This window comes from Cygnus olor, chromosome 7 (assembly GCF_009769625.2).
Source record: "Cygnus olor isolate bCygOlo1 chromosome 7, bCygOlo1.pri.v2, whole genome shotgun sequence".
NCBI lineage: Eukaryota > Metazoa > Chordata > Aves > Anseriformes > Anatidae > Cygnus > Cygnus olor.
In genome coordinates, this window is record NC_049175.1 from 23,221,059 (window position 1) to 23,245,428 (window position 24,370).

General features: G+C 48.1%; 1 protein-coding gene across 4 annotated transcripts in view; it reads left to right on the forward strand.

The window, feature by feature from the left end:
• HPSE2 (heparanase 2 (inactive)) overlaps positions 1 to 24,370 on the forward strand; it is a 106,658-nt gene that overhangs the window by 14,533 nt on the left and 67,755 nt on the right. For 2 of the 4 annotated variants that reach the window (XM_040563705.1, XM_040563703.1), the window contains one exon: positions 5,976 to 6,137. The exons of the other annotated variants lie outside the window; for them this stretch is intronic. In XM_040563705.1, the coding sequence (XP_040419639.1) occupies positions 5,976 to 6,137 (162 nt within the window). The remainder of the gene's footprint in view (positions 1 to 5,975; positions 6,138 to 24,370) is intronic. 4 annotated transcript variants of the gene reach the window in all.

The window sequence follows — 24,370 nt, forward strand, 5'->3', positions numbered from 1 at the left end:
AGTGCATATGGACAACACATTTCAAAAATACTCTCTTAATTGCTGGTAAGTTACTTCCTTCTATTTTATTTCCTTTTTTGGAGAGGATACAGGGCATCTGGAAAAATGGCCAATTACCACAAAAACCTGGGAAAAGACATGTTCCTTATGCCTTCCGTACTAGTCAGGAGATTTTGCCATATAGTGTGGGAAACCTTGTGTTGTGCTGTGTAATCCTGGCTACTGGGTTTTGTGGGTATCCTTTCGTCTGGGATCCACTTCTTCAGACACCTTTCTATATCTGGCACTGCACCTGAACTCGGAGGTTTGTTCAGCAGGGGGATTCCACCTTCCACCCGTGCCAAGTCTGTATTTCACAGGCTGCTTCTAGGATGCTGTGCTTTTAGAATATGTGTGAAAGTCTTAGGTATTGTGTTGAAAGGAAGACAGTAAACTGCTAAATGACCCAAGGATTCCTTAATATTCTTTCAACATAAAATTGGCATCTTCTGCCTCCTGCACTTGGGCTTGTTAAAGATACTCCTTTTGCCAAGTGGCACTTCCCTTCACCTGGAACCCAAGTTGTCAGGGTGAGAACATGGGAATGACTGGTTACGGATGCGGAGGTGTGTGCCAGCACGCTGCTGCTCCTACCTGCCTGCCCCTTCTGGCATGCTCCTGCCGTCTGCTGGATCTGGAGCCTGAATTTATGTGGAGAGTCAGTTCAGGCCAGAAATGAAAGGCGGAGAGGTGATTGCATGCCAGCTAGTGCAGCTGCCTTAACCAAGTAATGTGTGGCCACAAGTGCTAAGAAAGGAAAGTGTGCAGTGAAAGGTAGGACTGTGGCAGCATCAGTCTTGGTAAGATTAAATTTGACAAAACTGTCCCCTGAACCTGGTTAAGGTCATCTCTAGGGTGTCTGCCACCAAAAGTGTCGGTCCCCAGTGCCTTCCTTTTGCTCCGTGCTGTGTCCTCCTGCTGCTTGCCTTGCGGTGGCTCTGGCACTTTTCTGATCATCTGCCAAACCAGCAGAAAACTAATTCAGGAAAATAAGGCACCTGTGGTTTTTTTTTTTTTGTTTCTGTGAATTTAGTGAGCAGGATGATGAGGGTCACCAGGGGGTATGAGGACGCCAGAGCAGTGAGGGTTATTGTCTTGTGGTTGGGATTGCTGCTTTGGCTCCACCAGCTCATAAAACTGCTCTGAGTGCAGCAGGTGTACCTGAAGGAGCTGAATCATCCTTTTGTCCCCGTAAAAATAAACAAACAAACAAGCTGCCCTTTACTCAAGGAACCACCTTCTGTTTCTGATCTCCCAGAGCACCTGTTTGTCTGCCTGTGTCCCTCGACAGCTTAGGCATCTGTCCTCTCAGAGCTCACAGAGGAAACAGTTGCTTTTTCACCCTCCAAGTGTTTAAAACACAGCTCCTCTGGGAGGCTTGCAGCAGCTCAGATGTTGCGAGCACTCTGTCCCAAAGACCAGCAGATCCTCTGATGGCCTTTGGTGCTCTGGGATTTGCCAGGCTGCTTGTAGAAAGCTCCACATCTCAGTGGGAGCTCTGCAGCAGCCTCCTGCCTGCTGGGTCCCAGGGGCTGTGAGCACAGGGAGAGCACTACAACCTGCTCTGCGTGGCGGGGGCTTCTGTGGAAGGAGCCCCCGTGCTTAGCCGTTTCCTGGCAAATAAAAAACGGCCACAGAAATCACCTTACATGAGGTAAGGGAGGTACCTCTGTGCAGGAGATGCTTCCGAAGACTGGCTGTTTATTTCCGTTTTTCTTGTAAAATTTCAAACTGTTTTGCAAGAATCGTGCATGAAAATTGCTTTATAACTGCAGGAAATGGCGCAATCAAACAATGAGATCCTGATTAGTTAGCCATTTGCTGCTATATGGGTGAGACAAAAGATTCCTGTGGTTATATGTTTCATTGTTTCTAATAAGCATCCTAAATTCTCTAAAAAACATTACTATTTTTTTTTTTAAGTTCTGCATTTCTTTCTATGCTACATCTTCTCATGAATTAGAAATAATTCATGCAAAATAACATGCACGGGGGAAATGCGTGTGACTTCCTATAAAACTGGGTTATAAATTGGCTGTTGCCATTCATGGAAAATGTTTTGAATTTATTATGGATTGTTCTCTGAATGCACTTAAGGAAGTATAAAGCGAATCACTGTTAGGAAGCATTAGGAAAGAAACCCACTGAGAGCATTCTTAGGCTATACGCACACTGTGCTATAGTGGGACCACACGAACCCGTGCAAAGAGTACATCTGTGTAGGATAAGGTGATGGAGGCAGTCAAAATCACAGCTTTCAGACACAGATATCAGTATATTTTCAGCTTGGGAAAAATGACTGATGATATGATAAATGTTATGAACTCAGAGGCATGCAGAGAAGACAATTTGGGAATAATTATTTCCTTGCTTTCATTACACAAGAAATAGGGAGCATCCAGCGGAATTATTACATATAAAACAAACAAATATGATTTTTTATATAGTGCGAAATAACTTGTGGAACTCATTGTCAGGGAATTTTCCCATCTAAAATAAAGGAATGAGACAAATCTGTCAGAGGATTGCCTATTGAAGACAGACACGATGAGGATGCAGCTTCTGGCTTGAGAAATCTTTGGGCTTTCTACATCAAAGCTGTGCTCCTCATTTTGCAGACAGTGGGCTCTTTATGGCAACTCCAGGAGACAAATCTGAGTTTTAAAGCATTTTTAAAGGCGTTCATTTAAAAAGTAGGTATTCTCTAAGCCCGGCAACCCGAAACGGATTCGGGTTTTGCCCGGTGCCTGCTGGATTTCTGCCATGAGACCGCTCCTCCCGGCTCGCCCGTCCGTGGGGGGCTGCCCGGGAGCCTCAGCGGGTTCACGGCAGCCCCGGGGGCAGGCGGCTCGCCCGGGGGGGGCCGCCAGGAGCCCGGCCGGTCCCGGGGGCTCCGGGCGGGGCAGGGGGAAGCTCTCGCAGGGACCGGCCGGGGGGCGATGCTGCGGGCGGCTCCGGGCAGCCGCAGCTCACCTGGCCGCCACACGGGTGTGCTCCCGGCATACCGCATGGAGGCTCCCGGGCCCGGCACCGCGCCTCCGCCGCCGCCGCCGGAGCGGGGACCCGCCGGAGCGGGGCTGGCCCGCAGCGCCCCGTCGGGGCTGCGCCGCGGGGACCCGCCCGGGAGAGTCGCGCCGAGCCGTGCCGTGCTGAGCTGGCCAGGGTACTGACCCGGCCCGGCACGGCCCGGCACGGCCCGGCCCGGCCGCTCCCTCTCGAGGCAGAGCTGCCGGCTTTGGAAACCATTTGGCGTCCTCTGGGGCTCCCACATCTGGAGTTCTTCTCTCTCACTTCTGGCAAGAGACGCTTGGTTTCTTGTTGTGCTGGGTTTTCTTCCTTTTTTTTTTTCTTTTTTTTCTCTTTTTTTCTTTCTTAATTTTATTTCGACTTTTGGTGTTTGTTTTTATTGCTGCTCCACGTTCCGGAAGGCAGTGTCCTGTTCAGGGACTGCCCTGCCCAGCACCTCCTTCTCCTTCTCCTTCTCCTTCTCCTTCTCCTTCTCCTTCTCCTTCTCCTTCTCCTTCTCCTTCTCCTTCTCCTTCTCCTTCTCCTTCTCCTTCTCCTTCTCCTTCTCCTTCTCCTTCTCCTTCTCTTTCTCCTTCTCCTCACATCTCTCCCCTTTCTCTCCCTTACTTTCAGACCTGATGGCCGTGGGCTCTTTTCCCTGGGTTGCTCTTGCTGAGGTTTCCCCAGAGCTTCCACAGCATCTGCACCCTGCCAGCCCCCTTCCCTCAATGCTGCTGGTCTGTGACTGGGCATTGAGTTCTTTGGGGAGCCTCATATCCCAGGTATCCACCCAGCATTTAATCTGCAGCTATAATGAGTGTGGGCTCCACCTCCAGCTGTAGGTCTTGGGCAAATCTCTTGGACTCTTGTGTCTGAGAGGCAGGGACCCCGCATGCCTTGCTTCCGCTTCCTGCACTTCTGCAGTGGCAGCTTTCTGGGAACCCCATGAAGCCGACCTCAAGAAAAGTGTCCTCACTTTCCGTGCCCTTCACACCTTCCCCCTCACCACCTCAGACCTCAGCTTCTGTAAAATGACCGGGGATCTGTCTGAATGGGGTTTGGCATCCTTGTGCTAATCCCTATTACTCCATCATCTAAGGACAGGCCCCGAAACACTGCTCTTGCCCCTCATTTCTGGAGACAGTGCACACAGCGTGTGGTTGCTGTGACCCGTAGTCCCCAAAGACAGGGGTGGGGGTGTCACACAGGACCACTGCCATGTCCCCTTGCACTCTCCAAGGTGCTGCCCTGGCCCCTGACTGCAAGGACAGGGCCCCTGGTACCAGGCCACTGCTTCCTCCTTTTGGGTCCATGTGGACTGTGGTTTGGGTTTTAGGAGCAGCAAAAGCAGGCCCGAGCAGGAGGGGTGTGCTCTTTGAATGTGGCTATGCCACTGCTGGGGGACCAAGAGCTCACCGTGGCACCCTGCAGATCTCTCCTTCTTCACGGTTACTGTGATCCAGGAAGCTTTTTGTCCCACTGGAGGAGAGCCTGTTCTGTCTTTTCACCAAACCCACGAAAACTCTTCTGGGGCCTTCGGAAACCTCACAGAAATGGCTTGTCCCCTCCAAATCCCGTTGCTGGATCTCCCGCCCTTCAGTTCCTCATCATGTAACAGCAAAAAAGTCAGCAGGTTGGACAGGCTCTTATGGGCCCTGAGCAACCCCAGTGGCAGGCCTGGAGTCCTGCACCTGCCTGGCACGGAGGTGAGCTGAGTGTCTGTCCTGACCCACAAGGCACGACCTGAAGAAGTTCCCTCCTGTTTTGGTCCAAACCAGACAATGTGGCCTCCAGCCCTCCCCATCACCCTCGGAGGGGGTTCTCTGTCAGCCCAAGACAGGGTTTGAAACCTAGGTTTGCACCTCAGGCTTGACACCTTGAAAGACAGAAACACGGCTGTTGGAAACAGCTTTGGTGTTTTTTGATGTGCATAGTGATAATTTAGCTGGAGAGCGCATGTGGAGCAAGAAATGGCTCTCTTCTGATGATAAGCTCCTTCAGAAACTTCTAGCTAGATGGGAATTAAACCAAGGAAAGGGCAACCTTGTGACGCAAAGGGTGACCTCATGCAATGCGATGGAAGGACTCCAACTTCCGTCATTCCTTATCACTGCTGGCTGCCTAAGGTTTTGTAAGAATTCGGTACAACATATGGTGCCTGTGGATCTGAGCACGTTACAGAGTTCCTTCAGCTCAGAAAATGGTCCCAAAAGGACTGGTTTGTGCCCCTGCCCTGTTTAGAGACTGGCCACATCTTATTCTTGTTCTCCCCTGCTATCCCCAGCTTCGCATTTCCCCAGCAGGTGAGTTGTTCTAGGAGAGGGAATATTGTATTCTTATTCCACAATATGATTTTTAAAAGTGCTCATATGAAGAGAATATAATTATTAGGTAAGCTTCCTGCCTTCTGAATTGAATGTCAGGAGTTAGAAGTGTGTAGAGACCTGTTCTAAGAGCCATGCTGAGTGAACAGGGCAAGACCAAGCCTTCTTCGCTGCCTTTGTCAAGCCATAGTAAATGGAAAGCAGGGGTCACCAGAACAAGATTTAGTCTTTTCTCATTATTTAGTGTCAAACACACCAGTAACAGCGTCAAAATAAATATATTGGGAGCCATTTGCACTTTCCTGCAAGGGAGGGGTCATAGTTGTAAGAGCTCAGCTGGTAGGCAGGTTCTGGATGGAAGGGGTGGAAGGTGGTGTGAGCCTCTTAAAGTCAATGACTTGAGCTTTCTGTAGGAGAAAAGGAGACCTGAGCAGAGGAGGTTCATTGGATAGGTGGATCCAAGGGGTTTGGACCCTTTTTTTTTGGGTTGCTCATGCTGAGTGATGGTTGTGTGGCTGTCATGTTGGCTGGTTCTGATCCAAGCGTCTGGTGAAAATGAAAGCTGAGGTTTGGCCATCTCCCTTTTTTCTTTCCCTTTTGCTGTAGACATTGTTCGCAGTGACATTGCCCTGGATAAGCAGAAAGGCTGTAAGATCGCCCAGCATCCTGACATAATGTTGGAGCTACAGAGGGAAAAGGCAGCTCAGATGCACTTGGTTTTGTTAAAGGAGCAGTTTTCAAACACATACAGCAACCTCACACTAACAGGTAAGGCTGCAAGACCAGCTCTGGAGCCAGGAGCTGTGGCTAGTTCTTGCTAACTCACAGGTGTGTTAAAACCCTCGGGTGCTTCACCTCGGTACGAATCAGCATCTTGCTGGCTGCCTCTGTTTCCTACCAAGATTACTGGGTTCTGGGAGGGAAAGGATCTGCAGGAAATTATGGTGGACTCATAAGGCCTCTGCAGCTGGCACCTCTGCAGACACTCCAGATTTGGTGCCTCTGGACAGAAGGTTTTCCGCAGTCTGACCTAAGCAGAATACCACAGCACGTGAAGCGCTGGAGAAATCTCCCTGCTAACTGTTCGTGTCGGTGGGGCTGCAGCAATTACTAAATTTGGAGTCCTTTAAGCTGCAGCTGATTTTTTTATTTTTTTTTTTCAGAGCATGCACTTTGTGTGAACCCAGTAAATATTAAAGAGCAAATATAAAGGGATAATGGCCCAGACAGAGCTGAGAGGATACTCTTTTTCTGGCAACTGTTTGTATTATCCAGGGAACACAATCTCAAAGGATGGAGGAGACTGCCACATTTTGGATACACATTTAATGGTGCTTGTAAAGGACTGATGTCTTCAGGCAGTGAGTGGGCAGAAGGATGGGATCCCAGCAGCCAGCAGTGTCCTTTCATAGCCGTTCTTATCACTACAGCTGGATGAGCCACAGACGAGGAGAAGGAGGAAGAGGCTAATAAATCAAGCGAGATCCCCTTCCCCTCTTGCTGGGTCCTTTCCTGTGGAAGGCAGGGAGGCATCCCATTTTTACGGGAAGGAGGGCCCCGCGCTCCGGCCGGGGGGGTGCTGGCAGACCCCATGGCGGCCCCCGCAGCTGGGCTGGGAGAGGCGAGCGGGTGCTGCGCAGCCTCGCATCCAGCCCCCAGCCCTAAGCCAGCATGCGTCCATGCCCTCCCCTGTCCCTGTGAGCCCTGGTGCCCCTGGGGACATCGGCTGTGCCGACCTCTTGGGGACCCCCCCGGGGGAGGGATAGCCGTACCGGGGCTGGCAGGGGGCTCAGCTCCAGGGGCTGGTGGGCACTGGGGCCAGGAGTGTGGCTGAATCGCATCATTCCTGAAAGCCCAGCATTTAAATGGGATCCTCAGAGCCGTTTCTCATTCCCTGTAACGTAATCCACTTGGCTGTTTATTCCCAGTACAACTGCTGGAATCAACATTGTCAGCTTTTCCCCTGACAACTTGCTTACTTTCCACTAAACAAACTTCCCTCGAGAAGAGAAGCTGCTCTCCCCTATCCTCCTTCCCTCACTGCTTCAAAAGCTCTCAGGCATTGCTCACATACTTTACGGAACCTGCGGAGCAGAGGTGCTACCTGGTTATCAGCTCAGCTCTTAGCCTTTCCAAGTGTGTTTACAGGAGAGTTCACAAGGTTTTAGCTCCAACTCTCTAGGAGGGAGAGAGCAATTTCACTGTAATATTACCCAAAGAACTATTTTAATGTCCTTTAACTCCCTTTGAATGTGAGCAGAGCAACTTCATAATTGTTATGAAGTTTAATCTTTTATTTCATAGACATAGTCTGAGAACATGGACTCTAGACAGCTAAGCATAATATTTAACTGGAACTCTACTAACTTGTGTAAATATTTCCCTTCTCCGTGATGGATCTGGTGTTTGGGGTGGGCAGAGGGGGTTGTACATCTGTTGCAGAAGGGCATTCCTTACCTTCAAAATTCAATCAGCCAGGGTTTGCTTAAGGACTTCTTTTTGTCCTGCACAATGTGTTTGTACGGTGCCAGAGGGAGTCCCCAGGTCGGCAGCAAGGTACACGAGGTGAGGTTTGGGAGCAAGGACCCAGACCTGGTTTGGGGAAGGATGTTGAAGGGGATCAGTGAGCAAGAATGGAGTGTCTTGGGGATCCCTGAAGATGAGGTTTCTCCCCTGGAGGGCTGTATCCAGGCGTCACTTGGTCTCATGCAGTGCACGCACTGTGGGCAACCCTGAGCACCAGCGTCCAACCCAGAGCAAAGGACTATTCAGCCCCAAGCCTCTGTGGAAATGGGGCTTCTGCTACTGCTAGTTCCTGCCATGCTTCAGTTATACCAAAGGAATGCAAATGGAGTGTCGTGCCCAAAGTCACGTGAGAATACTTACTCCCATACTGCAGGCGTGGGCAAGTGGTATTGGCATCACACTTCCACGCAGTATCCCAATGTCTTTAAGAATGAAAGATCTTAGAATGCAAGGAGCATGATTCTGCAGTCCCCGGGGCACTGTTGTAAACCAGGGGCTTTTCCAAATACAGTCACCAGTCGCTACACAGTCCCCAGCGGGCTCCCTGTCCCAGCCATCAGGCAGGGTTGTGTCCTTGCACCGGGAGTTGAGCTGTTCCCAGCAGCAGGTACCTCCAAGGTAAGAAGCTGTCTTAAAACAAAATGTGCTTTTTGTGCTAAGACACAACTGAGACTGAGTGAAACCAGGCTGTCTTTCTGGCTCTTGTTCCTCCAGGAACACATGTTGGACTCTGGCTTAGGCCACTTCAATTTCTCTGGACAAGTATGAGCTTTCCTCTGCTCCTGTCTGCAGGCTTTCTCTTGCATCTTGCATTTGTTTGCTGTACGTGATCTCTCCAGGCTTACCGAGCCTGCCTGCCTGAGATGAGTGATAGTCTTTGATCTGTGACAGTGCTATTTAAATGCTGTATAACATTTTGAGGCATATTAATCTTTGCTGCCTCCCCGTGCTGCTCAGAGATAGGTATCTCGTTTCACACGTCAGCATCTCCTGTGCTGCCAGGCCAGCCGGTGGTGGAGCAGGGGGGTGCACAGAGTTGCCTGCCCTCTGGAAACCACTGCTTGCAGCTCAGCCCTTCCCTACAAACACCTCTCTGCTTCTGCCCAGCTGAGCTAACGGGAGCAGGAGGTGTTTCTTTTATAGCCCATATCAGCAGGAGTAAAAGTTGCAAGAGTCACAGCAGGCTCCCTTCCTTTGCAGCCCTCAGGAGAAATGTCCAGGTCACAGTGAGGGGATTTTGGAGGCCTGGTGATTGCACAGCGTTGGGCTGTCAGCGTGTGAGGTGTGAGGAACTGCCCCAGGGCAGGGAGACTCGGTGCATGCAGGTCTTAGTGGTGACCTTGGGGGGAGAGTGGGGCAGTAGCAGGCAGAGCTTTGACAGATATAGTCTGAAACCCTCCATCTGTGGTGCCAGTTTGTGCTGGGCTGGTGTCCTGCATTTGTGCTTTGAAGGACTGGATATCTGCACTGTGCACCACACAGACTGGTTTCTGCACTGCTATTAAGTAAAGCCCGTTAAGCCTAATGGAAGAGGGAATTGCACAGGAGGTCAACAGACATATGTGAGAAACTGTCCCCTCCTGTATTTGCATGAAGTGTTAAGTGTAACTGAGCTTCCCAAGATACAAGGATGAACCATAAATAGTATGTTTGCCTTCAGGAGTTCCCATCCCGAGGAAACAAAATAGTGCCCCCCCCTCCTCATTCTGAACAGCAGAAAAGCGTCTCTTCTTTCTGCTCTGCCTTCTGGTCGAAGCTGCAAAGCAGATTACTTCCCCGCACCAGGAGACCGGTGCTGACAGCTCTCCAGCCTGTCCTACCACCCCACATCTGCATCGGGCAGACAGCAAAACAACCGCAGGGTGTGCGGTGGGAGCCCCCCGCCCTGCCACACTGTGCGACACAGCCCCTAAAGGCAGGGAGCAAGAGAGGAGACCCTCCCCAAGGCACACAAAGCTCCCGGCCCACCACACGTGTTCCCACGCTACTGAGGGCGCTCGCTGAGCCTCTTCCAGCCCCACCGAGAGAAATATACCATATTTTATACCATCAGTATGCCTTTATCGTCTCCTGTGATGATGGTGAGAGCCCTGCTTGCTGCGGCAGGGAATCGCATGGCTCAGGTCAAGCACCTGTGACATTTGTGTTTCCTGCACCTGTGGGCCTCCCCTGGTGGCTGGCAGTTCTGTGATTCCTGCTGAGGGAGGTTGCTTTGGGAGATGGGGGTCCTGGAGCAGGAGGTGTCGGCAGGGCCCAGAGCCCTCCTGTGGGGTGCTGGGGGGGTGCTTTGGGGGCTGACGTTGCAAGGGGCTGTGCAGGGAGTGGGGCAAGGGGCTGAAGGTGCTTTAGGTGCCTGTGCTGCCAGACAGAAAGGTTGCTTAGGTTGTTGTTGCTACAGTTTCCCCAGACATATAGTTTTATCTCAGTTTATAGCCAGCTTCCGTGGAGGACACTCTGTGGGGCTGAAGGGGGGGGGCTTGTGAGATAGGACCCAGGAGGGTGTCTGACCACCTTCCAGAGGTAAGTGCAGCTTTCTTCCCTTTTCAACACCTTATTTTGGCTCAGCCTGAACACGATGTGGTCCGTACAGCGGCACTGTGTATCGATGCTATTTTACTGGGTGCTGCAGCAGGGTGGTTGGTGCTGTGCTTGCTCCCCCTCTCCCTCTTTCTGAGGCTTGGTAACAGGCTGGCTATTGACTTCGGATCAAGCTGCCTGCCCTCCGCTCCATCACAGACCATTATGTTGTGCACGTTATCCACAGCATCATATAAAATAGATCTGAAAAGGACCTCAAGAGGGCATCTTCTAGCCTTTTCCGTGACAAATCAGCTGTACCTGGGCTCTGCTCGGGGAAAGGTGTATAAGGAGAGGCAGTGTTTTTTATCCGACCAGCCAATACTGTTGGAAAAGCAGACAGACTTCTGGGGGCTCAAACCTTTTATCAGAGGTGACACAGGAAAAGCAACATTCAAAGCTAAATACACGTTGAAAACATTTTTCTTGAGTTCGTCTCATTGATTAACACAACTGAGGTACTGGTGGAGGAGTCATGCCAGCAAAAGGGAGGCAATGACATTGTTAGCTCCAATGGGGGAGAGAGAGGGAGAATATAATTGCCTTGAAACAGAAGGATTTTCCAGGAGGAAGGGTCAGGAAAACTGTAATATGTCATAAAAGTGATATCTGTACTGGGGCTGTAGATAGTGACTGGCAGAGTCCCTTTTGAAGATGGCTTGCAGGTGTCTTCTGAGATGTCAGCATCAGAGCTGAGGGGGTGGTGCTGGCAAGCACACCATGAAAAACATTCTCTTGTAACCAAGTGGGTTTGTGCCTTTATCAGCTGTTTATATGAGCTCATTCTGAAATGAAGTGGCTGTTTGTTTTTGCTACACAGCTTTCCGAGGGCATTTGGTGTGTAGCTGAAATATATCGTGGTCCCAAGCGTGTGTGCGAAGCCAGCAGGCTGCGGGGCTCGGTGGCAGGGCACCAGCATTGCGCTAGTTTCTGGGACATCATCATTATCAGACTTAACCGATGTGGCTTTTATTCTTAAACCTCCTGCAACTGAGAGTCCATACCCTGCTGCAGCAGTCAGCTCTAGGATGTAATTATTTATATCATTGAGCGGTTGAGGTTTCTAAAATCTCTTGCTTCGCTTTAGGCACGTTACACCATGTCCTCTCCCTGTGGACAAGGAGAGCAGCGTACAGTGCTCCTTTCCTCGTTGCAGAAATCTCTTGCATATTTGAGGCTTGTTATCATGTTTCCCCTAAGACTTTTGTTCTGTGCGCTGAACAACTGCCTTTCTTTTGCTCTTTCCTCATGGCCATGTTATTTTCAATTTGAATGACACATGCGTGGCTGATTCTGCCTCTTGAGGTCCCTTTCAGCGCTCTTTAAATTTTTTGTGGTTCTTGTTTGCTTGGCGTCCCTTGGGCTCTCTCCACTTGGTCTGGGCTTTTTTTGAAGTGTCTTGCCTTGAAATGAGCCATGTTGTGCTGAGCTCTCTCTTGAGAAGAGCCGCAGGATTATTTCACGTCTTCTGTGTGACACTCCTGTTTGTGTACCCCTGTACAATCGTGGATTTTATTGGCATGGTACTGCTTGTTCATGTCTGCATTTTTGTGTACAGTTTCCCAGCCAGTTGTGTGTTCCCCGTATGGAATTTCATCTAGACTCTATTTTCCTAATTTGCTAATTAAAACATTATACAGAACTGAAGTTAAAGCCTCGCTAAAGTAAAGGTATATAACATCTGTTGGCTCTATCTCACATATGAGACTCCTTTTCTATGTCAAAGAGAAAGCAGGTTGGCTTCACATGGCATTGCTATTACTTCCAGCCCTTTCTCGCAGATGGGTTGTTTGATGATTTGTTCCAAAATTTTTTCCAGGAATTGAAGTTATGTTGACTGGTCTGCAATTTCCTTGATTTTTCAACCTGTTGAACATAGCCATTTATACTTGCCCTTTTGCAGTGTTCTGAAACCTCATTTGTCTTCCAGAAATTCTCAAAGATAGTTGCTGACGGACCTCAGGCCCATTTAGGAACATCACATTTAAGTAATCTTTCTTCTGCTCATTCTCTACTATAGCTTACAGTTGAACTCTGCTGCTTTTAATTGCGTTAACTGTGTGGTCTGTTATCATTTTGCATGAAGTCTGAACCAACAAAAGCACTGAAACATTTCAGCTTTGTCTCTGTGCACAGCTCTGCAAGTTGTTGGCTATTGTGAAATACCTTTCTTGTGTCCCAATTTATACCTCTCTGCTTCCTGAGACAGCTGCAAGCCAACCCCCTGGGACCACTGCCTTCTCTTACCCTAATTAGTGGTTTTACAACTCATTGTGTGCTGACCGCGTGTGTGTGTGAGAGAGGTCAGGAAGGTGAATCTCTTTTTCAGGTGACACTCTCTAGTCTGTTAAACAACACTTTGGCTTTCTCATTATCTGTTTTGGTTATTTCTTTTGTAACTGTGGGGAATGTGACTTCTTACCGCATATTTAGTATTTATTAAATTCGATTTACCATCCTATTTAACAAGCCTCATAAGAGAAAATATTTTATAAATTGTGTATCTTATAATGTAACTATAATTGTTGATTTTAATACGTAATGTCATTACCAGAACCAGCTTTTTCTGGGTGCTGTGTGGAGAATAAAGAAAACACATAAACCTAACAGAAAACAGATTTCTGTGTGAGGGGGGGAGGGCTGACACGCACTAACAGCTTCAGGAGGGCTTGTGGCGTGTTCAGTGGCATAAAACCATCTATTAACCTTTTCTCCCTGCTCAGGAGGCGATGAACTCTTTGGTCTGTCTCTTCCCACTAATGTAGTTATCAAATGTCTCCTCATTACCACTCATGATCCTTGCTGTGAGCAGTTTCTTTTGAATGCTTGGCTCTTTTGCTTTGTCCCTCTTCCCTTGTGCCCTCCCTTTGTACTCTCCCATACCACTCTGTTGTAGCTTCTACTTCTCCTTCGTGTGCTGCAGGTCGTTGGGTTGTGTGTGTGTGTGTGTTCTGATTTGCTCTCATCATACCCCCCTTCCCCTCCTGAACTTGCATTTGTTGCCTTATCTGGCTGCCTGTTTGCAGAATACCATCTTCCCTGAGCTCCCTTTTCCTTCTGTGTACAATCCTGCTTGCCAGTCCTCAGAGTGAGCTGCAGCTCAGCTCACAACAGGCTGCTTTTATTCTTACTCTCTCTCCGTTCCTAACGAGTACGAACACCCTCATTTGTGATCCCTTCCCCACATTGCTTTCTACCTTCGCACTTTTGCTGGTTCTTTGTTGATCAGAATCAAATCTTGAGAAGCCTCCTTTCTAGTGCCGTTCCTGTCTCCTCTCTCAATTTTTTCCTCGGTGCATTCCAGGAACTTGATGCAAGACTGTGTCTGATGTCTTCCTTTCCCAGCAAATGTGTGGGCAGTTAAAGGTCCCTAATTACCAGCGGGTTCTGTATTTCAGATGCTCCCAATAAGCCCGTGCTTCTGATCTCCCTGATCTTGTAGCCTGAAGCAGACCCCCAGTGTGCCAGTGTCTGGGCTCCTTCCACTCTTATGTTACACAGAGTTTTTATACCTGCCCTCTGCGTGACTGAATTTCACCCCTGCTTTTTTTGCTGGGCCCCAGGATCATCCAGGTCTTCTCATGGGATTTTTCTTTCTCCCTGAGCTGCTGATGGCTTCCCTCTCTGCCAGCCCTGGGCCCAGCTTTGGCTTCCAGCCTCAGGATCCTGGGACCTTGCTTTGCCTCTCGCTGCCCCGTGCAGCGCCTACGTGCAGCACCCGGGGCACTCCTTCACTTTTCTCTCTTCATAAGCGGAACAGATTTGGCTCCTCAAGCTCCACTTTGCAAAACTCCAGTTGTAGCTCCTCCTTTGTCTTGTGGCCTTGCAGGACAGACTTTTCCATCCTGTCAATACGAGCTCTATATTGTTTTCCCGTACGTGTATTATCTTGCACTTGGCTGCATTAAAGCATGCCTTGTTGGACTGTGGCCATGCAGCCATACAAATCGGATCGCAGGGTGAACGCGGTCTGTTTTGTTCGTTATTTACTAACCTGCTTGTGCTGTCTGCACGCTGCCTCCAAGGATTTTATATTTATCTAAATGATTGATAAAAACACTGAGTCATGTGGGGTCGGAAGCGGGCTATGAATGTTTTTGTCATGTCAGCCACTTCTCACCATCTACTTATGCCGAGCTATTCTTATTAATGCAAGTTCTTAAATCAACTTGTAACAGTTAGATGGGACTTCATTCTGTACGATGTATGTTGGCTGGTAATTAGTTGAGACATGAATATAATGAATTATCGCTAGATTGTCAAATTAGCTTTTAATTAATTTATCTAGGTCTGATGCCAGGCTGACTGGCGGCAATTCCCCAGGCAATTAGCCTGTCCTGCTAAATACCAGCACAGGGTTTGCACTCTTCTACCCATCTAGAATTACTTGGCATTCCAAGATTTATTAAAAATTAGCGTCAATGGGTCAGAGATCTCCTTAGCGTACTCAGAGGTGCAAATTATCCAGAGCGGATGACTTAACTGTGTTTATCTAAAGCAGATGTTATCTAACACATCTCTCGATTATTAATAAACTGTGAAGTACATCATCTTATTAGTTCATCATCATATATTTTCCTCCAAAACAAAGTGCTTATATTTATATTTTTGTAGCTAAGTCAGTAATTCTATCATGTGGACAGAATAATGGACCTATATCTCTGTTCATGTTTCCCTTTCCTTTATATTTAAATTCCCACTAATAACTGTGCAAGATATTATATTTTTCTTCATGTCTTTAAATACTTTATAATTTTTCTACACTTTGTAATTTCCAGTTGGTTGATATTTCTTTAGCTTTATAATTGTAGCTTATTTTATTTGCTCTTCTAGCTGTCTATGCCACTTTTTAAGGATGGGTTTTCATCCAAAATTCCCTGCTTTTTTTGGTGCTGGAATATGCTGCTTTTGGCCATCTAAAACACTTAAAGTTTAAATAGTCTTTTATGCAATATTTTGTCCCAATCATTTCCTTACAGATTTTTTCTCAGCCTGGAGAAGCTGAAGCACCTCGTGAATGTATTTCTGGCTGGTATTATGTTCAGTTTGCCCAGCTTCACTAGCTCTTCTCCAGCACCCATTTGGAGCCAAGGCTGCCTATATGGACAGACTGTGCGTGCCAAGTTCTCTGCAGTTTAAAAAATAAATTAAAAAAAAAAAATCTAGCAAACTGTGACATAGCAACAAATCGCGCTGCAGTCGGAGGAGTATCATCAGGTTCAGCGCTCCAGCCACCATCCCAACATATTTTCTCCCCGAGAAAAATAACAGGACCAGTATTTATGTGCTGCTGGAAAGCTTTGCAGCTGGGAATCAGGACTGCATGTCCGCAGGGTGGTTGCCTCCTCTGTGGCGTACAGGATGCATCTGACGGCCCCGCGCTCCGTGGCTGGGTTCAGACGTAGAGAAAACAGGAGAAGGGAGAGGTGTGGGGGGTGAGGAGCTGCAGCCAGAGCTGGGCTCCTGCCTGTGCTGCTCGGTGGGGGCACTGCCTGCTGGTGGGAACGCGGTTGGCTTCCCAGGATTTGTTCCCCGGTTGCTCATGCTAACCCTTTTTCCATCTGTCCGCTCATTTATTATTTACTGCTTTCTCTTGCTCTCTTCATTAGTGGCTCCTGGCGCTCCTGGCTCAGGATGGGGGACGTGAGGGATGCAGCGAACACCCTCGTACTGCTGCTCTGCCCGCGCCCCTCGCCGTGGGGACAGGAGCCTGTGGCATGCACTGTTAATCAAATTCTTTAACGCTTTTCCAAGTTGAGGAAAGGGTCAAAATCCTGGAAACAGGAGGATCTCCAAGTCCCACCCGCAGTCTGTGGTCTGCTTTTACAGAGGCTCATGCTGGGGATGGGTACGCCAGGGGTGGGAGACAAATGTGGGAGCCTGTGGAAATGTATGCCCTGCACGGCTGAATGTGGTGGGAGAAAAGCGAGGCTGCAAGGTGTTCAAAGGAAACTTTGGATCTCTTTTTACTTCATTAAGTTTTATATTGGGTTGCTGTGCCAAGAGACACAATCATTGACTTTCTTGAAGAAATGAGAAACTCCATGAATTTAAGTACTTTTTTTATTTTCTGTTGAGAAGGTGGCAAAAGCAGATGTTTTGTAGGAGAAACTGAAACCAATTCAACTATAATTCTATTAACTAATTAGGGTAGCCCTGGAAATGGGGCTGAGACTCGCAGTCCTTTTTTCTTCTCTTTGCTGGGGCACTCCAAGAGTCGGATCACCTGGGGAAAGCATGTTTAAGAAATACCAGATGGTCTCTGCGATGCTCCAGCTGTGGACAATCACTCCCAGCCAGGCAATCTGCCTTGCTGTCGAAGCCCTCTAAAACTGTGCTGCCCATTTGTCATGCTTCTCCAATTGCAGCGCTCTGGATAGCTTCTTTTTTCCCTGTCTGGCTCTTCCTTTCCAGTTTTTATCACCCACCCCCTCCATGAGCTAATGTAGTAACATCCCTTCATTGGCTATAAATCCATTGAAGAGCCATATATAAAATATTACTTTGTTAGGGAAGATTGGGAAACATCTGTTTTTTACCCATAAGAGTCAGTCTCTACTTGTCTCGTATGACGATGTGACTATTTATATATTTGTAAAGTAAAAAGAAAGAGAAAGATGGGAATCCTAGAAACAATTTGAGTGGAGCCTCTAAATGGAGGAAACTGATTCAGCTCTGGGATTTGTTTGGAGGTTAATGGGAAGGAAAAAATAAGGAAGGGGGGGACGACACAGTCCAATAAGTTGTTTAGATGTCTGACAAAGTAATAGTTGTACCAAATGCAGAAGGTCCTGGAAACCTTTTGATGTTGGATAGCTGTTCCTTGTCACTCTCTGGCACGTACACCCAGAGCCTTGCTGGGTGGGTAACCCTTTTTATGTCGTCTGTGCAGAACAGGAACCTGGGCACGGTGACAGTCCTTAGGTTGGCAGGAGGCCATAACCACAGGTGTTTGTGTATAGCAGTGGAAGTGGAAATTGTACCTCCGGAGGCTTTGCATTTAGGTGGGTACAGGGGGCAGATGCCCTTTGCCCGGCCTGCTTGGCACTAGTGCCTGGCAGAGCAGCCTGATTTTGTGCACATATTTGTGATAGTCTGTGGTTATATATATATTATTTATTTATCTATCTATCTATTTATTTATTTATTTTGGGTGGTCCTGTATGGTTCCAGGAGTCAGACTCAGTGATCCTTGTGGGCCCCTTCCAAGTTGGTACATTCTAAGATTTGACTTGTATGTCATGATTCTATATGCGTGGCACTTAACTGATGTCTCCATCCCCCTCGCCAAGTGTCTGTTGTCTTGTTTGCCAAGGGGCCTGTGCCACAGCTGTTTCTGTGCCCCGTGAGGCTGGCATACAGGAACCAAGTGCCGGAGCTCCTAGTGATGGCTGATCTTCCATGCTGCTCTCCTCTCTTCCTGGCTGGGTTCGATGCCCTCAGCTTTCCCCTTGTGGCACAAACATGAGAACCCATGCTCAGGTCTCTCACCCTGAGTGTTGCAGGTTGCCATATTGATTTGGACCCAGCTTGCTTCTCTGGGGTGGCAATGTCCCACAAAGGACATCCTCCCCATCCTACCCACCAGCCCCGCACAGCCCACATAACCTCCACAATGGACAGCTTCCTGCTTTCCCCAGCCTGTCCAAAACCCAACTCCATGTTCATCTCCCCCATTTAACCCTCTCCTGTATTTCCCATAGGGCAGCATCTTCCCCGTGTCCCCATAAACTGCTCCCGCTCCCCTTTCCCTGCACAGCAGCTGCTGTGCTGCCAGGGCTCAGCTGGGTTTGATGGATATCTGCCTTCGTCATAGCCTCATGGCCCTTCTGCTGGACTCTTATGGTTTTTCCTTTCTCATCCTCCCTGTCATGCTCCCAGCCATCATGCTGTGCAGCCTCTCTTGCTAATCAGACCTTGGGCCCTCTTCTCTTTGCCTGGTCAGTATCAAGCTCTGCTCCAGCCCTGGGCATGGTGGAAACCCCACATGACACCGCCTCCAGCTGGTGCAGCTCCCCGCTAATGCTAGTGATGAGTATAAGGCTATTTTAAAACGGTAAGATATTAAATAGACATCACTGCTCTAACACCTGCTGTATCTCTGTGCTCACAGTACCAAAGCCTTCAATTATGTCACATTTTGTGTCAGGGGACTGGTGGAAAATCTGCTGCCTGGCTCTTGCAGTCTCCTGTTGTTAGCAAGCTTCGAGTCTGGGAGTGGCATCTGAGTTTTACATGTCCGTGTGCTTTGATGCTGGATGTAAATTGGGTCTTTACAGGATCAAAGAGTACAGGCTGTATTTGTGAGGTGGAAGTCGTCAATGAAAAAGGAGTTGGAGATCTCATGTTGATAATGAAAAAGGAGATGCTGCAAATAGCAGGGTGGGCACGGGCAGCAGTGGCTGGGAGGACAGGCTCTGTTCCTCCCTGTGCCCAAAGGGAGCCCTGGAAGAGCCAATGGGAAGCTTTAACATTGGAGATGGCATTGGTGAGGCAGTACGGGGCATTGAGTCCAGTTCTCCTGTCCATTTTACGGAAGAAAAGATGCTGTCGAGTTACAAAATATTCAGAAAAGAGCAATAAATGTGACCAAATCCTGGAAATATGGAGTTGCCGACAAGGTTCCAGTGAGATTCATCTACTTATTTTGTCCAAGGGAAAATTAAAAAGTAACTTGATCATAGTGTACAAGTACCAACAAGGGGAAGAAGGAGCTCAGAGCAAAGAGCTTGAAGTGTTAGCAAGGAAAGGCACAAAGAGAACCTATGATTTAAAGCCTTGTGCAGGACAACCCTGGGCTAATAATGTGCAGATTTATAATGCTGAGAATAAATGTTGGAACACTTCTACCTAGGTATGAGGTGAATTAACAATCAGTCAGCCTTAAATCAAGGCTCTTGCTGAAACTGTTTCAGACAGAAGTTATGGATTTTGTGTGGTAATTATTAGGTTAGGTCCTCTAACCCCTATCAAACAGGAAGCAAAACGATGTTATGTTAATGGCCCTTTCCATCCTTATAATCTGAATAAATGTGTAACGTGAGTGTGCCCATTAGAGAAGAGCTGATCATAGTGATTTGTTGCTCCCTGAAACCCAGCTGAATTAATTAGCCTTTGCTAGTAAATTGGCCAAATGGGCCCTTCACCCTGCAGGGAACGATGCTGAGGTCAGACTTTGTTTTTTGTCCTGGCTGAACAAGGATGCGAGTTCAGCCCCTGCCTAGGCCAGAACTTGTCTGGCCTTGGCATCACGTGCACTACAAGGAAGATCAAGTGTATGTCTGGGCTGTTTGGCCAGAGTTGGCTGGATTTAGACAAGCTGAGTTGCTCTCTGTTGCCATAATGCCCCCCAGAGAGGAGCTGATGGGCTGACTGGGACAGTGGGGTAGTAGTCATTCTGCCATCAGGTCCTTCCCCAGACCAAGATCCAGAGCCAAACAGCTGAAATGCAAGAGATTCCCCAGGAGGGGCCTGCGTTTGATACGGTAGTCTTTATTTTCCTGCTTTATTTTAAAGCTTGTTCATTCCCCAGGAAAAAAAAAAAAAAAAAAAAAAAAAAAAGATTTAGCAGATATTTCATTGAAAAGTGTAGTAGAGCTACTTCTGAACTTTGGTGTCCAAAAGTTCATTTATGATCTTGCTATATATAAATTCCCAGATCTAGGGTTTTGACACAGAAATAGTCTTCATTTGATAGAATGCTACAAATTCAAGTTTCAGAAATTATCCTCTTGAGCCATCTCCGTGGTGTTTGGCACCACGACAAGTCATTAGTCAATCCTGAAATAGTCATCAAGCAGAGAAACAGCTTATTTTATATACTGTTTCTTAGAGAGTTAAATATTTCCACATATTCAAGCTCTGATTGGAGTCTTGAATCCTTTCCAAATGTTCAACCTGTAAAGATATTTGAGAACCCCAGGACTTCGACTCTTTCCAAAAAATGATAGATTTCACTTGAATTTTCACAAATGGAAAACCACAACTCCCCATAGCTGCAAAGAAGCAGCTGTCATACCAGGTATGGAGTATGAGAAAACACTTTCTAAAAGCTTCAGGGACTTCCCATTATCTGGAAGTTTTTAGTGCTCTTAAAATTTGTGAAGAAAATAGTGTTTTTTTTTCAGGCACAGCGTTGCCTCAGATAATCGGCTGCACCTGTTTGGAAGCAGCGCTTTGCGTTGTTCCTTATGTAGGCTGTTGCACGTGTTTTTGTTAATTTTTCCTAGAAACCCAAGTGTCAACAAATCAGAGCCTGCGCAGAATCACTAATTGGTGTTTCTGAAGCACTTCGCAATTGGAAGTCTGATGTCTGGAGCAACTGAAGCAGGCTTCAGAGTTTCACAGCTGAAACCCCGGGGTGTGGGGATACAGGCAAAAAAACCCTAAGAAATCAATAGATCTGGATAAACAGCTCCAAACCTAGTGCTGCTTTTGTAGTTGCTGCTATTCTTGTGTGGATTTTATTAAAAAAAAAAAAATCTCAATTCAGAAACTGGGAAAGATTTAGGTAATAGTGGGCTTCCTACAGGAAAGGTAAATGTTGGGGGAGATTCAGCGCAGATATGCTAGATGAAAATTGGGAAATGAGGGGTTAAGTCACGATGATGTAAATCTTTGTTCTGCATTTAAAATAATAGTGCTAGGGTAATTCTGGTGTTGGGGCTTCTGCTTTTATTGGCTGATAGGTTGCCAAAACGTGTGGTGTTCTGAACTGGTAAATGATTCCTATTTATAGGACAGGTGTCTTCTGAAGTCCTGAGTTCAGTCTGTTCTGTAATCCCAGATCCTGTTTCTGATCTGTTTAATAACGTGTGACAGAAGACGACAGGAACCTTACAGGCTGAATCGGGCTGGGAATGTTTTTAATTTAGCTCTGCCCGGCAGAGAGGACCGCTTGCTGCAAAGGGTGTCTTTTCATAAGGGGCTCGTTCTTCTAAAATTCATTTTTGGACTTTTTTCATCTTGAAACATGTTGTTTGGCTCATCTACATGCAGCCCAAACACTGCTGAGTGTGCCAGCCTCCTTTTGCACTGACTCGAGAGGAAAATGCTTTCTACATATATTATTTTTTGCACATCTTTTCTAATGTTCATGGGAAAAAACAGTGCACTTGCTTTAATTGGAGAGTGTCTTTTGCAAACATCAGTAAAATGTGATCTAAGGGGCTAATGAGGAGCTCTGAGCATGGAGAAGGGTGATGCTTTCATGGGTATGTGGTGGACAGCCCTGGGAGCAGGGCTGAGGTATGTGCAAATAATCCCTTGTTTCCACCAACATCTATGTTAAATAGGTTTAGGATACACAGTTACATCAAACAGGGGGTTGGATTAGTTGCAATTAGTTATGTGACTGTCAAAATGATGGTGGCTTGTGAGGAGCAGCTTGCTAGGGGCTGAACGCTGAGGATGCCGTAGTGCCAGAAAAAGGACTGGGTCTGGGGGAGGGGGCCATGAGAACTGGATGGGAGGTTTGGCTCCTCTTCAAGCTGTTCCTTAGTCTTTTTGGCCAGCTGGTGCGAGATGTTATGTTTGTGTTATTTCTGGAAGTCCCTGGGGAGCTGGGAGTAACTCCGTGCCTCCTGTTCCTCTGTGCAAGAACAGGAGGGCAGTCCAGGAGCAGCACGAGCCTTTGCCTTCACCCCTCTGTTGTTCTAGGGTTTGGCCCCAGGTGGTGCAAGCACTGGTCCTTCCCCAGACAGAAGGTGCAAGGGGAGGGATGCAGGCTGCTGTGCCGATCTGTGGTGCCCCTGCCTTCTTCCACCGCCTCCATCTCCTGGGCTACTTTGGTTTTCATCCAGCCATCTCTCCAAGTTTCCCCAGATGTGTCCTCCTGTCCAGGCAGGTTTGGGGGGATTCAAGTGCCACTGGGCCTTGCAGGCTGCATGTTGCGTGTACAGAAACTCTGCACGGCCACATGTCTGGGGAATCCAGATGTGTCTGCACATGCGGGAGTCCTGACCGGCTGCCAAACGTCTGGAGATGTAAGGAGTGCCCGCATGCATGGGAGCCCTGAGCTGCTGCTTGTCCGGGAACTGATGATGCTTTCTTGGAACTGGACCCTCTTGGGGAGCCTTGGATGGACCAAGTGTGCGTGTGTTATACGATTGCTCCTAGTGAGCTTGAAGGAAATGCAAGATCTCAACGAGGAGCTGGTCTGCGCGTGTCCAAGCCCAGCACGTCCCCGGAGGGATTAGGCTTGCTGCACATGCACAGCCTGCTCCATACAGACATGCATACTTGGGAAATCCCAGCCAGCTTGTGCTAGGCCTTTATGTTCCCTTCTGAAATGTGGGTGTTTTCAATCAGAATCAGTAGGAAGGCACTCTGTCATGGCCTGGCTTCGAGGAGGCATGATCCTGGGTATGTCCGGAGCCTCAAACTCTTTTTCCATGCCAACACTCCGTGATTACTTGCCTTTGTCCCCTTTCTGTGCAGGTCCCTGCAGGGGTCTGTGTGTTCCCCTCCTCTTTGCAGCAGAGAAGACCCACAATGTTCACTCCTAGCTCTGAGAAACGAGCAAAGCTGCTTTGCCTCGCTCGCTGTGTGGTGTGCTGGGGCTCCCGTCAGCTATGGCCAAGGCACCAGCCACTGATTCCCTGAGTCCCCCTTCCAGGGGATGAAACTCTCAGGATATTCCCTTCTTCTCCAGGGGAACAGATTTGTTTTGGCATTCGCCCTGGTGTGCACGCTCCCTCTAGTGAATTCCAGGGCTAAAAAATCGTGTGGGCTTTAGGCAAGAGCTGCCTCGCTTGTCATTTAATGATTCTGCCTCTGAACTGGGACCCTGTTCCTTCCCTTGCTGCCTTGACGATATCTCATTTGTCTTTTCTTCTTTTATTTAGTTTTTCCTACATTTTTCGCACATTCTGTAGATTCTCCTGCATTCCAAGTGTCTTATATTTTCATGCCTCCTTTTATCTCTCTATTCATCTATCCCAGTATAGACAACAGAAATGCTAAGTCCACATAATCTGTAGAAAGCATGAACCGGGTTGTTAGACATTTTCCAAACATTACACTTCATGGAAATATTTTCCTGTAAGATGTAGAAATGAAACAGCTGTCTCCTGCTCTCTCCTGGGCTGTTCCTGTGCAGGCTCTCCTGCTCTCTGAATTTACAGCACCATCCCTTGGACAAGTGACCAATGGCCGGCTCCAAACCGCTGTATTTATGATGTGCCGGGTGGTGGTGAAGACGGTGGTGTGTTTACGCAGGGTGATTAACGTACCGCAAGACACCCAGGGCAATGTTTGCAGAGCAGGGAGTGTTTTGCCAGCTCGATTGTCACTAGGAGATGTGGAGCAGGTCATGGCCGATGGCTTGCTGCATACCCCTCTCTGTATGAACTTTTGGCAGTCAGTCTCCTCCTGCCGGGATGTGGGACGGGCAGGGATGCTCCTGACTTGTGCGTCCTCCTTCCTGCCTCATCCCCGTGCTCATATGAGTGATTACAAACCCTCGAGCTCCTGCCAGGAGCTCGGTGCTGGTGGAGGGAGCAAAATGAAATGGGTGCCCCGAGGAACCCAGCGCCCTGGCTGCTGGGGCTGGTCCCAGCATGGGATGGCAGCCTGAGACCCCACAGGGTCCCTGCCCGCCTGGACATGCTCCAGATGCCCCCTCCTAATGCCACTGCTTATTCTGCATATGCAATGTCATTTCAGCATGCTGCTGAAGGTGTATTGATTTGCTGAAGATAATTATTTCTTGATTGTAATGGCTTTTTTTTGGAAGTTTAATGCATCAGCGGAGTTTTCTGTGCTGAGAAGGCCGGTCAGGAAAAACAAAAGAAACCACAGTAAAAATGATTGGGCTGAAACAAGCAATCCTTATCTCCTGGCCTCTGTGTGGAAAGAAGTGGAAGCAGGGCTTTTTGGACAGAAGTGTGAACAACAGT